General features: G+C 38.2%; 1 protein-coding gene across 4 annotated transcripts; it reads right to left on the bottom strand.

The window, feature by feature from the left end:
• Nucleotides 1–1,160: 1,160 nt before the first annotated feature.
• LOC117291824 (T-complex protein 11-like protein 1) lies at nt 1,161–13,008 on the bottom strand. Of its 4 annotated transcripts, none has more exons than XM_033773751.1 (10): nt 12,933–13,008; nt 11,371–11,600; nt 9,155–9,287; nt 8,709–8,829; nt 6,267–6,487; nt 5,707–5,843; nt 4,893–5,071; nt 4,032–4,207; nt 2,376–2,542; nt 1,161–1,841 (listed from the first exon to the last, which is right to left on the bottom strand). In XM_033773751.1, the coding sequence occupies exons 2-10, from the start codon at nt 11,543–11,545 to the stop codon at nt 1,636–1,638; spliced, it is 1,515 nt and encodes a 504-aa protein (XP_033629642.1). In that variant the 5' UTR covers nt 11,546–11,600; nt 12,933–13,008; the 3' UTR covers nt 1,161–1,635. The 4 variants fall into 4 exon arrangements, with proteins under 4 accessions (XP_033629642.1, XP_033629641.1, XP_033629643.1 ...); XM_033773750.1 differs by lacking the exon at nt 12,933–13,008 and adding an exon at nt 12,754–12,926; XM_033773752.1 differs by lacking the exon at nt 12,933–13,008 and adding an exon at nt 12,845–12,926.
• Nucleotides 13,009–13,138: the final 130 nt, after the last annotated feature.

The raw sequence follows: 13,138 nt of genomic DNA, 5'->3' as shown, positions 1-13,138 counted from the left end.
ATTAGCAAATTTCTATTTCATATTATTGCAGCCTTATGCTTTGGAAACAATATTACAATATAATAAAATATAAGTTAGTGTATGGGAGTCAGTGAGAACCCACCATGTGCAAAACACAGCATAAACGAAATGCATATTTAATTTCACAACAACTCTATACTTATACCTCTCAATAACGAGTTCAGCTTAAAAATAAACCTTTTAAAGGTAAGTTTGGAAGCACCGTCTTTCAATTAGATTTTATTGGCCATATTGATCAACAGGCCTGCAAAAGGGGATGTGGGCTGATGCCCCTTATATATGCCCCAATAAATATTAATATAAAATAATTAAAAAAAAATTTTAAAAAATTTAAAAAAATGAGAAAATAAATAAATCAATCCTGTTTACAGGTCTGGGCCTAATTTCATAAAGCTTGTAAGCACAAAAACCTGCTAAGCAGGAAAATCTTGCAAAGCAAAAACAGGTAACCAGCCAACATTCCATAAAGGTTTACATTGTTGAGACTGGTGCCATAGTAATTTTTGGCTTAGCATAGAAATTTGTTAAGCAGTATTTTCTGCAAACAGCTTTATGAACTTGGGCCCATGGGTAATCAAAATCAAGGTGTCAATAAAATCAACACCTAATCTTATAAAAATGTAGTTGCTACTTTGATTTCAAAACAGCCCACAAACACACAATCAAAATATTAATACACAATCGTATAATAGTGATAGTGAGTCTACTTATGCTTTACAATGTCCTTCACACTACCAGAAAAAGGAGAGACAAATACACCCAGTGACTTTATTAGTAGTATTTATAATAACAATAATGGATTTTTGCCTAAAAATGATGCTCATAGCACACAAGCTCACTGACCCTACTCATTTGAGCCAGTTTTTCAATTGATAACACTTATAATATTATAATAATAACAAATTCTTATATAGTGCATTTCACAATAACAGTCTTTATGCGCTTTACATTAGTGCCCTGGTCATAGGGCCAATAATATACCGTTTAAATGTTTCTCAGCTCCCTTGGGGAGTATACAGCCCGAGCTGCCGTGGCGCTCAGACGGCTTTTTTATACACAATCTCAACCTCTACCCTCGCAGGTACCCATTTATACCCCTGGGTGAAGAGAGGCAACGATAGTAAAGTATATTGCTCAAGGACACAAGTGTCATGACCGGGATTCAAACCCACCCTCTGGTGACTTAACCCACCAGAACTTGAATTCGATGCTATTGACCACAAGGCCCTGACACTCTTCACCTAGTTAAGTGTCTTGCCCAAGGAAATATTAAAACCAGCCACAACATGTCTAAAGTAAATTTTTCAAGAGTTTCAGTTTTCATTACAAATTATTTAAGATCTGAACTGACACCTCCAAATAAAATGAGCACGAATCTTTACACAAAGAGGTAAAGTGCGTCACAATTAATATATTTATGAACACTCCATACCATCATGTTGGTTTTAAGGCCATTGTCCAGTCTGTTTTGGGTTGGCCAATATCATTCAAGAAACTTACTAGGAGTTAGAACATTTCATACAATTTGGCAAATGGCAAGCCATGATATTAGGGGTTTTCACTTCAATAAATATTTCTTTTAAAAATACTTTAACAAAAACTATTTGCAAATATTTATTTAATATTCAACATTTTTCCTAAAATCTCGGAATAGATTGGTCCATACACAGTCCGGTTATGACCTATGACCCGCACAAATTGACCTGCAACCTCCATCAGCTGAGGCTGAATAGTACTAAGACCAGGCGGGATGCGTGTTGTCGGGTCAAAGTTCACTGGAACAGAGATGAGCATCTTGATGAAAGAGCGCCCTCTAGAATCTGAAAGATTAAAATAAAGAAGCACTTAATTCTATCTGAAGTAGACTTGATAAAGTCATTGAATGTTTGTTGCAGTGATAGCAATCCAAGTTTCGCCGCGATGTTCTTGCGAGACTGCCGATGTTCTTGCGAGACTGCTGACCCCCGCACGACTACTGCTCTCGTGGCTATGGTTAATGGAGAGCAGTCGGAAAGCCAGGAGCCTCGGGCGAGAGCAGTGATCTTGTGAAAGGAGATCTCGACCACAAGTCTACAATCTGAAGTCAAACAGAATCTATAAACAACTAATACGCAACAAAACCTTTTTTTTCTGTAGAAATATTTAAACGTATGATGAAATACAAAATATTCATAATATATTCTACAAACAGAGTTCAATAAATCCCCAGAAAGTACCTGTTCACTTCAAATTTCTACAAGGAGAGCCTTATGGCACTTGGATCTTTTCGAAAGGGCACTTTATAAATGCTCTTTGTATGTGTGTATGAAGTATATGTGAGCATTGTTACAGAGAATATAGGACAAGATTCTCACCTAGTAATTTATGGACACTGTGTTCTCTGTCGCCTGCTGCAATGACTTGACTTTTCAATGCATCGGCCTTCAATCCATCCATCTCGGCTATTCCTCGCTCCTTCAGACACTCATTCACATCAGTGCAAACCTGCTCGGCAATGTTTGGCATGATAGTGCGCAGATCTCTGCTGAAATAGCAATAAATAACTTGTTTACTTTATACAACATTTTTTTTTAAAGTATAAATTTACGGCTTAAAGGCACTGGACACCTTTAAAAATTGTCAAAGACTATAGTGTATACATAAAATAACAAACCTGTGAATATTTGAACTCAATAGGTCGTCGAAGTTGCGAAAAAATAACGAGAACAAAAATAAACCCTTAGAAGCTTGAAGCTTCAATTCAATTATTTCAGTGAGAAATTACTTCCTTCTCAAAAACTACCCTTCAGAGGGAGCTGTTTCTCACACTGCTTTATACTATCAACAGCTCTCCATTGTTCATACCAAGTAAGTTTGTATGCTAACAAGTTTTTATGCTGACAATTATTCTGAGTAATTTCTTGTATTTAACAGGGAGCACAAAAATATGTAAGTAGAGAGGTGCATTGTTCCCTCGCTGTGCCACACTGAATCAGAGTACACTGTTATGGGTGGCTTATGCGCCCCTGTGGCCCTAGTTTGATACCTGCTAGAGCCACTAGTGAGTAGACTTGTATGTAAGATCTCTCCTGCGGCCTTCAGAAAAAATCAAACACTTTCAATCTCTGGTGCTCCCTGGGTATAAAAGTGTAAGAAGCTGGCTGCCAAAGGCGCCCTTTTCATAATTTCATTGCTTACTATTTTTATATGCTTTTTATAATGAAGCCAAGGATGCCTCATAAGTGAACTGAACTACTGTAGCTTATCAGAAGCCTGAGAAAACTGGTCAGCATGGGTGCCTGCTATGTGAACCAGAAACACCGGGGTTAACCCCTACTTTTCCATAATAAAAGTTTAGTTCAAGTCTTGCTCAAGGAAACAACTTCACGAATGGGACACGAAACCCACACTCTGCTGATCAGAAACACAAGAACTTGAGTATGGTGCTCTTAACCAGCATGCTCAGCAGCTGCAAACTAAAGCCATTATACACTTTCGAAACAGAACAACAACAAAAAGTTCACAGATTTACAAATAACTTACAGGGTTTACAGAAGGTAATGGTAAAAGTCTTCTCTTGAAATATTATTTGTCCATGAAATGCTTTACTTTTTGAGAACGCATTAAAACAATTATCAATTCTCGACATCGAGAATACGGATTTATAGTAAACACATGTCAAGACATGGCGAAACGTGCGAAAACAAGGGTGGGTTTTCCCCATTATTTTCTCCCGACTCTGATGACCGATTGAGCCTAAATTTCCACAGGTTTGTTATTTTATATATAAGTTGTGATAAACGAAGTGTGGTCCTTGGACAATACTGTTTAATTGAAAGTGTCCACTGGCTTTAAGCCCAGTTCATACTTCCTGTAAACGCTTCCTGTGCTGCAAATTAAATTGCTTGACAAAGAGAAATGGAGCGCGCACAGGTTGTTGCTTTATAGAAATCAGCTTTACGTTCGCACTTGCAGGAAGTATGAACCAGGCGTTAGGATGACAAGCCTCCTAAATGATTATTAAGACTTACCCCACTCCATCTGAGATGGCGACGATGTGGTGCTTGAGTGTGCTAGGGAAGCCCTGGATACTTGTGATGATCGGACCCATGTTAGTGTATGTCACCAGCAGAACAGTTGCTATTAGTATGGACTTCCGAAGTTTCTCATCCATGTCCTGCAGCCTTGATTGGTCCATGATAATGGTCTGTTGGTAGAGGAAAATTTGATAACCTGGTTTGATTTTTGTTGCATGGTTATCTTTGGTCATAATTTCTAATAGCACAAATTGGTGACAACTAGAGCGGACCTCTTTCTCGAAAAATGGATACGCTGTGGAAATGCCTGGTATGAACACAATTTTGGATCAATCCCATTTTGATTGTATACTTGACATTAAAAGGGAAAATACTTCTTCTTTATTTTGCCTGTTCTACAGGTATCTCAAAGTGCTTATTGTTATTTTGTTATCAATAAAAACCACAAGAGAAACTGGCTGGGTTGAACAAAGAATTTCCTTTTCTATTTCAATAGATATTTTGATTAGTTATTCTACAGATAATGTGCAAAAAATAGTTAATGGCTTGCAATTCGACCCTAGCAGAGTCTTTCTCGAAGGGTAAATGACAACACAACAAACATGAACAGGTAACTAAGTGAAACACAAGCAGTGAAGTGGAAATACATGAATGGGGTTAGAAAGCATACAGAAAAAAGCAAGGGAAAATGTCACGTAACTGTACTATGTTGATATACTAAGAAGGGACACTTGGTTTGTGAAAGCAGATGAAATATCTACATGCATGAGGGACAGGGAGATCTGGGGACAACATCATTGACCGAGGACACCACTCAAAATAGAAGAGTAGAGGAGCAAATACAAACAACATTACCTCAGGGAACAGTTTTGTATCTTCCCAATCCAACAGCGCCATATAAGCATGGTTCAATATCCTCACAGGGGTGAGCGCAGACTCTGATGAAACAGCGCCCTCTGCTGACGGTTGGGAGTCTTGTGACCTCAGGTCATCTGCAGCCTCTTCCAGCCATTTCCTGGTCAGTTCCAGGCCATCTATAACAATTAAGTCCAATAAATACTTGGCCAAGTTAATAACAATAATATCGAAGTCTTATATAGCCACTTATCTACCAACAAGGTACTCAAGGTGCTTAGTAGGCCTACATTTTATACAGAAAAGTTATTGAAGATATGAATTCCGAGACACAATAATGTAGCACCCTATAAGGTTTTACAATGTGCAAAGGGGCATTCAGCAGCCACAGCCAGGACACGGCGCAAACCCCTTCTCTTTTCAATAAGTGCACTGGGTTCTTTCCTGTGCGCTGCACAACACACGGGACCAACGGCTTTACATCCCATCTGAAGGACACAGGTGTAGAAAACAATTCTATTATGGAATTCACCCTCTTAGACTATGGTTCGAAACACTATGGCACTATGTGAATTTGGTTTTTTAGTCCCTTAGAAAACAATTCTATTATGTAATTCACCCTCTAGGACTATCACTATAAAATGGCACTATGTGGATAGGGTTTTCAGTCCCTACCTGACTGTTTGTGTTTTCTCTGGAATAATTCTCTAGGGTTTTTCTCCCACATCTTTGCTAGTATATAGTGGTCATAAGTTCCCTTTTTTGAGAGTCCTTTGCTTCACAACCAGAATTGATAAATTAAATGAGACATTACCTGGTTGTGTCTTGAGGAACTCTTGGAATTTACCCCTCTCATAATCTACAGACTGCTGCTTCAGATGCGGCCTCAGACTCTGAAGCGTGAAGTTCGCCATGTCCAGTTTCATCAACTCAAGAACCCGGAAGATTTCTCTGCAACGAGGAAGTTAATAACTCATCAAGAACTGAAATGTTTCCATACATTTTATTTATTTATTTTATTTACTTATTTAGTACACCCCGATGACACAGTAGCACCAGGGGGGGGGGGATTGTTGGCTTGTGCGTAAAGTACATGAAAATTTTGATGTCTGAAACAGTTAGGAGCGACTGGACTCGCTAGAAGTTGAAAGGTTGACTGTTGCAGTCATACCGACTGACCTCTGGAGCACCTTGGTTTCAGACGTCGATCCTGTCATAGGTAGAGACTAAGAGACAATGTAAATGTTACGTAAAGTTCGCCTGTCTGAAACCACTGATTATTTGGGTAGTCCTTAGAGTCAATCCTAACTAAATCTATTTGGTTCAGCGCGCCTGTCTGAAACGGCCCGGGTAAAGATGCTTGAAGACATTTACCTAAAGAGTGGAACGACATCTGATATTTCCTTGAGCTTTGCAATCTCCTCATCCCTGACCGGAGCACACAGATTTGCCATGGTATTGATAATGAAGTTTCCGTAGTGATGCACATCTAAGATGCCATGCTCAGCTTGCTGCTGGATGAGGGGCAAGTCGATGCCCTCTTCTATCTGAGTTCGGAGGCGGTCGTGATGAGGCAGGAGGATGGAGACAAGGAGCTAAAATAATAAAAATAATATTTTAGTATTTTATCGGAACAAGACAAATTAATTTTTTTTATGACCTCTCAAGAAAAAGGTATTTACATGGCTCAGCCAAGTATTATTTTTCTGCTAAGTTAAAAGAAATCAATGTTCAAAATAATTTGTTTAGGGTTTTAGAGCAATATTATACACTTTCGGAACAGAAAAAAAGAAAGTTCACAGATTTACAAATAACTTACAGGATTTACAGAAGGTAATGGTGAAAGACTTCTCTTGAAATAGTATTCCATGAAATGCTTTACTTTTTGAGAAAACATTAAAACGATTATCAATTCTCGATATTGAGAATTACGGATTTAATTTTAAACACATATCATGACACGGCGAATTGTGCGGAAACAAGTGTGGGTTTTCCCGTTGTTTTCTCCCAACTCCGATGACCAACTGAGCCTAAATTTTCACAAGTTTGTTATTTTATAAAAGTTGTGATACACGAAGTGTGGGCTTTTGGACAATACTGTTAGCGAAAGTGTCCAATGGCTTTAACATTGAGGCTTCTGCTAACTAGTCGGTCGTAATGTAAACTGCAATTTGTAGAATTTATATATTGTTGTAACGCTTCCCCAGGGTGATGAAGTTGTGTCACACGAAGTTGTGTGCTTTCAGATGCTTGATTTCGAGACCTCAAAATCTAATTCTGAGGTCTCTAAATCAAATTCGTGAAAAATTACTTCTTTCTCAAAAACTACTTTACTTCAGAGGGAGCCGTTTCTCATAATGTGTTATACTGTCAACAGCTGTTCATTACTCGTTGCCAAGTAAGTTTTTATGCTAAACATTATTTTTAGTAATTACCCATAGTGTCCACAGCCTTTAAAGCAGCTTTATAAAATCTGGCACATGTCATGCTTCAATTCCTAACTCTGAAGTATCAACAAAAGAGGTCAATCTTTCTGGATCAAGTGGTAACTATTCCTGACAACCAATTATCAACAAGGTCACACTGGGGTGTTTTGCATACTACTATTGTCAACATGCCCATGCTTGGTTGGATCCGAGGCACTCAGGGTGATCTTTGTTTTTAACATGTTGGGGCCATCTCTTTGGAATAGCTTCCCACAGCTTCAACTCAGACCAGCAGAAACTTGTTCTCAATTTGAAACACTTCTCAACATCTGTTTCGGAGATCAAAGCTTTCGGCTTTTGATTGTCTGTGTATTTAGAGTTTTTGTTTCTGCGCCAGGATGTTCAAAGCTTTCGGCTTTTGATTGTCTGTGTATTTAGAGTTTTTGTTTCTGCACCATCATCCTTGACCGACACGGTGAACTAGAAATGTTCAATATTATTATTATTTATTATTACTACCAAGTACTTTTTTTTTATTTTTTATGCAAGTCGCCTGACACACAAGGCCTGAAGGCCACTTCAAGGTGTGGGCTACAACTATATCTTCCAGAGGCCGTTGCTGCCACCTACTCCTAGGGCTGGCACAGGGTTACCCCTTTCACAGTCCATACGAATGTAGGCTTGGGTACCATCAATTCGAAGCCTGGCTTGAAGTGCTACCTCCATAAGTCTTTTTGAGGAATGGTGGACATAACACTACTCTTTATTAGGTTGTGTTACAATGGTACAAAACCAAACGGTGCACTCTTAAAGGCAGTGGACACTATTGGTAATTACTCAAAATAATTATTAGCATCAAACCTTTCTTGGTGACGAGTAATGGGGAGAGGTTGATGTTCTAAAACATTGTGAGAAACGGCACCCTCTGAAGTGCCGTAGTTTTCGAGAAAGAAGTAATTTTCTACGAATTTGATTTCGACACCTCAGATTTAGAACGTGAGGTCTCGAAATCAACCATCTAAACGCACACAACTTCGTGCGACAAGGGTGTTTTTTCTTTCATTATTATCTCGCAAGTTTGATGACCGATTGAGCTCCAATTTTCACGGGTTTGTTATTTTATGCATATGTTGAGATACACCAACTGTGAAGGCTAGTCTTTGACAGTTACCAATAGTGTCCACTGCCTTTAAATGTCCACCATATCTCAAAAAGACTAAATGGCTGAATGTACAGCTACGGAGGTTGTTCCATTGACACAACCACAATGTTAAGATGACAAAAACAACAAGTTTGTTAGAGTTTACCAAATATTACCTCAAATTATGATACATGATAGAAAACTTAGAGTGGCTTTAGAATCAGCTTGTGATTAAGTTTGTGTACCAACCTCTTTGACCTCCCCCAGTAGTGTAATGGAATGGTCGTAAGTCGGCGGGTCATCCTCAAGTTGCTGTCTCAGGGTATCCCAGAATGCCTTGTGCACTATATCACGACACTGTTTCTCAATGCTGCAAAGATGTGTTTGACAAAAACAAAACACTTTTAAACAAGTATACAAACAGGGTTTGGGATGGTTGGTCTTGTTGGTTTACCAAACAAACCAAGATTTAATAGCAAATTAGTTTTTTTTCTTACTTAGCAGATTTGTTTCATAGAGCATGGGCTGAACTGAGGACTGCACCGGTAAACTGTTGTGTTGTTAACTACTTTTTGCTCCATGAAATTGGATCTCTGCTGGGCATGAAGCAGTGTCAAAATAATAGTAAAGAAATACATTCTTTAGCTTTACAACCAGAATAGTCAGTAAATGAATAAATGATGATCTATACTTACGAGTTCTCAGGCAGGTCTTTTGGTTTGAGCTTAAAGTTACCATCCACTACAATCTCATGAGCAAGAGCCATGTTGGTTACGAGTCCCGATGCTCTCAGCAACTCTTCAAATGTTGCATGCTTGTGTGGAGAGGCTACCATGGAATATTAAAACACTGTTTAAAGTCATGAAAACCAAAAATGACAGTGAAACATTAGCATATATATGTAACAGGTTCAAAAACATCGATTTGTGAAAACAGCATTATAATGTATGTGGCAATGTTTTTTTTTCATACTTTTCCACAGTGGGAAAAACCATGTGCAAGACATTGCTGCACAAAATTATATATTTTTGAGTTTGGCTTCTTTGCAGAGTGTCTTGCAAACAACTGAGTTGTGCACCTTTTTATTTCAGATATCACATAACAAATCACAGGGGAATGAAACTGATTGGGTAAATTTATCCAGTCAGTTTCTTTACTTTGTGGTTTTATTATTTGATACTTTTCAGTCTTAATATAGAGTCTATTGTTTAAAATATGTCTGAAAAGTTCAAGTTTAACAATGAAATGTATGAAAATAAAACAATATTAACAAACAAATCAACAAGGGTTTTTCTTTAGGACTTCCTCAAGGGCTGTTTCTTTGAGCATTTTTATTTGAGACCTTTTTGAATGAAGTTTAGAACTTTTTTTACATTACATGAACTTGAGGCTAAGTGGTGATTCGCTACTTTGCGTCAAGTTGATGGTCATATACATGCTTATGAGTCAACTCGGTCCAAAGTCAACTCGGTCCCAGTCAACTCGGTCCCAAGTCAACTCGGTCCCAGTCAACTCGGTCCCAAGTCAACTCGGTCCCAGTCAACTCGGTCCCAGTCAACTCGGTCCCAAGTCAACTCGGTCCCAGTCAACTCGGTCCCAAGTCAACTCGGTCCCAGTCAACTCGGTCCCAAGTCAACTCGGTCCTAAGTCAACTCGGTCCAAAGTCAACTCGGTCCAAAGTCAACTCGGTCCCAAGTAATTGTATGTTTTCTTTGAATTGGAAAAAAAATATGTCCTTTGACTTTGTACATGAAACGGGATAAGTGTGCACCGATGTTCGGGGTATAATATTTGATTCCTTCAATAGCGACCCATTTGTTTTTATATTCAACATTGAAAATTACCGATTGAAAATTACCGATTGTGTTGGCCAATAAATTTCAACTAAAAAAAATTTGTTCAAATGTCTCTTTGCTTTCAACCAGAGTATTGTTTTCTGTATGGCTCTCAACAATTCATTAATAATTGACAAACATTAATAATTGAATCCTCTTCGATTTCTTTTCCAGTAACTTACATTTAAAATTAAATAATATAAAAACAGTACAAATTAAATAATTATTAAAAAATAAAAATAAAGGAATTAATGTTTGGTGAAATTATGAAGAAATCTTTCAAACCAACTTGTAAGAATAATAAATAGTTTCAAAAATCTACTAATTAGAAAACTAAAACTAAGAAAATTAATGTTTGGTCGAAAATAAAAAACGAATGTAATATTGTTCAAATAACTTGGGTTGCGGTCCCTCCCCGCGCCCGGGCCCGTGCAAACTTCCCTGTCTTGGAACCGAGTTGACTTGGGACCGAGTTGAATTGGGACCTAGTTGACTTGGGACTGAGTTGACTCACGACCGAGTTGACTTAGGACCGAGTTAACTGGGACCGAGTTGGCTTGGGATTGAGTTGACCGGTACCCATATATATACAGTATAATTTGATTGCTGCCTAATCAAGGCTGTTTCCTCTAGGGTTTTACCTGAAAGACCTATTCAATTATTTTATAAAGTTTTTCGTTGCCATCGAATGAACTGGAAGTAAAGTGGTGATTTGCCACTTTGCCTCAAGTTCATGGTCTTTATAGTTTGATAGTGCCTTACATATGGGGCTTTTTTCTCACAGGTTGTTTCTTCTAGGGTTCTAATTTAAGACCTTTTTGAGTGAACTTTTTGTTGCAATCACATGAGCTTGAAGCAAAGTGGCGAGTCATGATTTTTACTCAGGCCTGTAATTTCATCTTTGAGAGGGCAAGGTCAGTTTCATTTTGCAAAGGGCACTTCCATTGAAAACTCTAAAAGTCTATTGGAACCTTTTGAAGGGACACAAAGGCCAAGACCAGGGGCAACAGAGGCCATGGCCTCCTTGGCTCTGTGACATTCCACGCCTTGTCTTTACAGTTTGATGGATGCCTTACCGATTGGGCTGTTTCCTCGTGGGCTATTCACTCTGGGTTTCTTTCTGATCATATCTCCTTCTCCAGAGGAGTCTAAAGGATGTTCTCCCTCAGCTGAGCTACTGGCCCCAGGAGCATCCTTACTCTCATCTTCACTTCCAAGCTTAGCGTTGTCCTCCTTATCATCAATAGGCATTGTATTGAAGATTTGGCAACGAGTTTGTAGATCAATTTATCTTCTTTGCAGTGGTCTGTGAAAAATAACATGAAAGATATTTTTAACGTCTGTACTTAGCATTGCTTGAATGCAACAAAGTCATTTCAACAGTTATGTTACTGTCCCTTTACATTGTGCAGATTTTAAATGTCTGTAAGTACACAAATATTACAATAGTTGAGAGAGATAATCATAACCCTCCATTCTCCTGACAGTCGGTCGCAGACTGAAGATCCTAGATGGTTACTCCGCTGATATCGGAAGGAACCTCATAGTTCTATGAGTAGGAGATGGAGGGCTATCAGCCACTTATACAAATAACAAATTCAAAAAATATTTTATAAAGACATGATGTTGCAACAATCAGTATAAATTTAATAATTTGATGTTTCGAATCAGAAGTCAAAATATCTTTATCAGTTCAACATGCAAGAACTCATAACCATTAAATCCCTCTCTCAGTCTCAATCAACCTACCGTCTCAGGAGTTCTCAAGATCCCACATTGTTATCTCACTCATCTGGGAAATCTATGCCTACATTTTTAAGTGATCTGGCATTTCTATACGCCACTCCAAATCTGTGGAACAATCTCCCACCTTGCATTTTAGACAGTCTTCTTAATTTATTTACTTCACCCATTTAATTCATTCTTGCTCTGTTTGTGTACTTGTTTTTTTCATTTTTTCTCTGCATTTTTTGTATTCCTTGTAATGCGCAGTAGAGTATATTTGTATATTATAGGTAACTGCGCAATATAAATGTCCGCTTTATTATTATTATTATTCTACACAAGTTCCAGATCCTGCCAACATAGTTCATTCGCTATAAAAAATATATAATGGTATCCTTTTGAGGAAGAACTTTCTGATCTTGCCACCACCTTTTCATTCGCTATGATTTTGTTAATGAAATTTTAGTATCTATCTAATCACTCACATGATTGAGATTCCTTTTCACATGCTTTTTAGTTTTGGGGTGGAACAGGGTGAAAAGTGGTGGCATGAGATATGGAAAAGTTAAAAAGAATGCCCAATTTTTCCCAACCAACACTTCGATAAATTAGAAACGATTGCCTCATTAAATTGTACACTTTCTATCCCATTTATTAACAACAACATTCACCCGTGTGTACAGACCGAACGTACACACAATGCAGAACAATGTAAACAAAGAAGCACTTCTTACTTTCATTCAATCCAGTTTCCTGTCTCACTAGTGAATTTTGGTTGTAAACTTCACCCCAGTTTTGCAAATCGAAAGTTACAACCGAGCTTACCCTCAGATGCACCTAAGAATGGTGCACAATTCTGCAGCTCGTTGATGATCTTAACGTTTATCTAAACAACTTCATGAATGTTCTTTACCTTTCTGGAAAATTCCCAGGATCACAGACTTTTCGACGTCAACAATCAAAGCTGTACTTCTTGTGTGATGATGATTTCATGATGCAAAGTAAATTGTTGAGGGCGCTCTTCATCGCTCACATGCAGACTTAAACCCAGACGTCCCTTCACCATTTTTAGAAAAAGTTACAACGGTATCGTGGGAAGTAGAATAATACGGTTACCCG

The sequence above is a fragment of the Asterias rubens genome, chromosome 6, assembly GCF_902459465.1.
Source record: "Asterias rubens chromosome 6, eAstRub1.3, whole genome shotgun sequence".
NCBI classification, from domain to species: domain Eukaryota; kingdom Metazoa; phylum Echinodermata; class Asteroidea; order Forcipulatida; family Asteriidae; genus Asterias; species Asterias rubens.
This window is presented reverse-complemented; position numbering and strand designations above follow the sequence as displayed.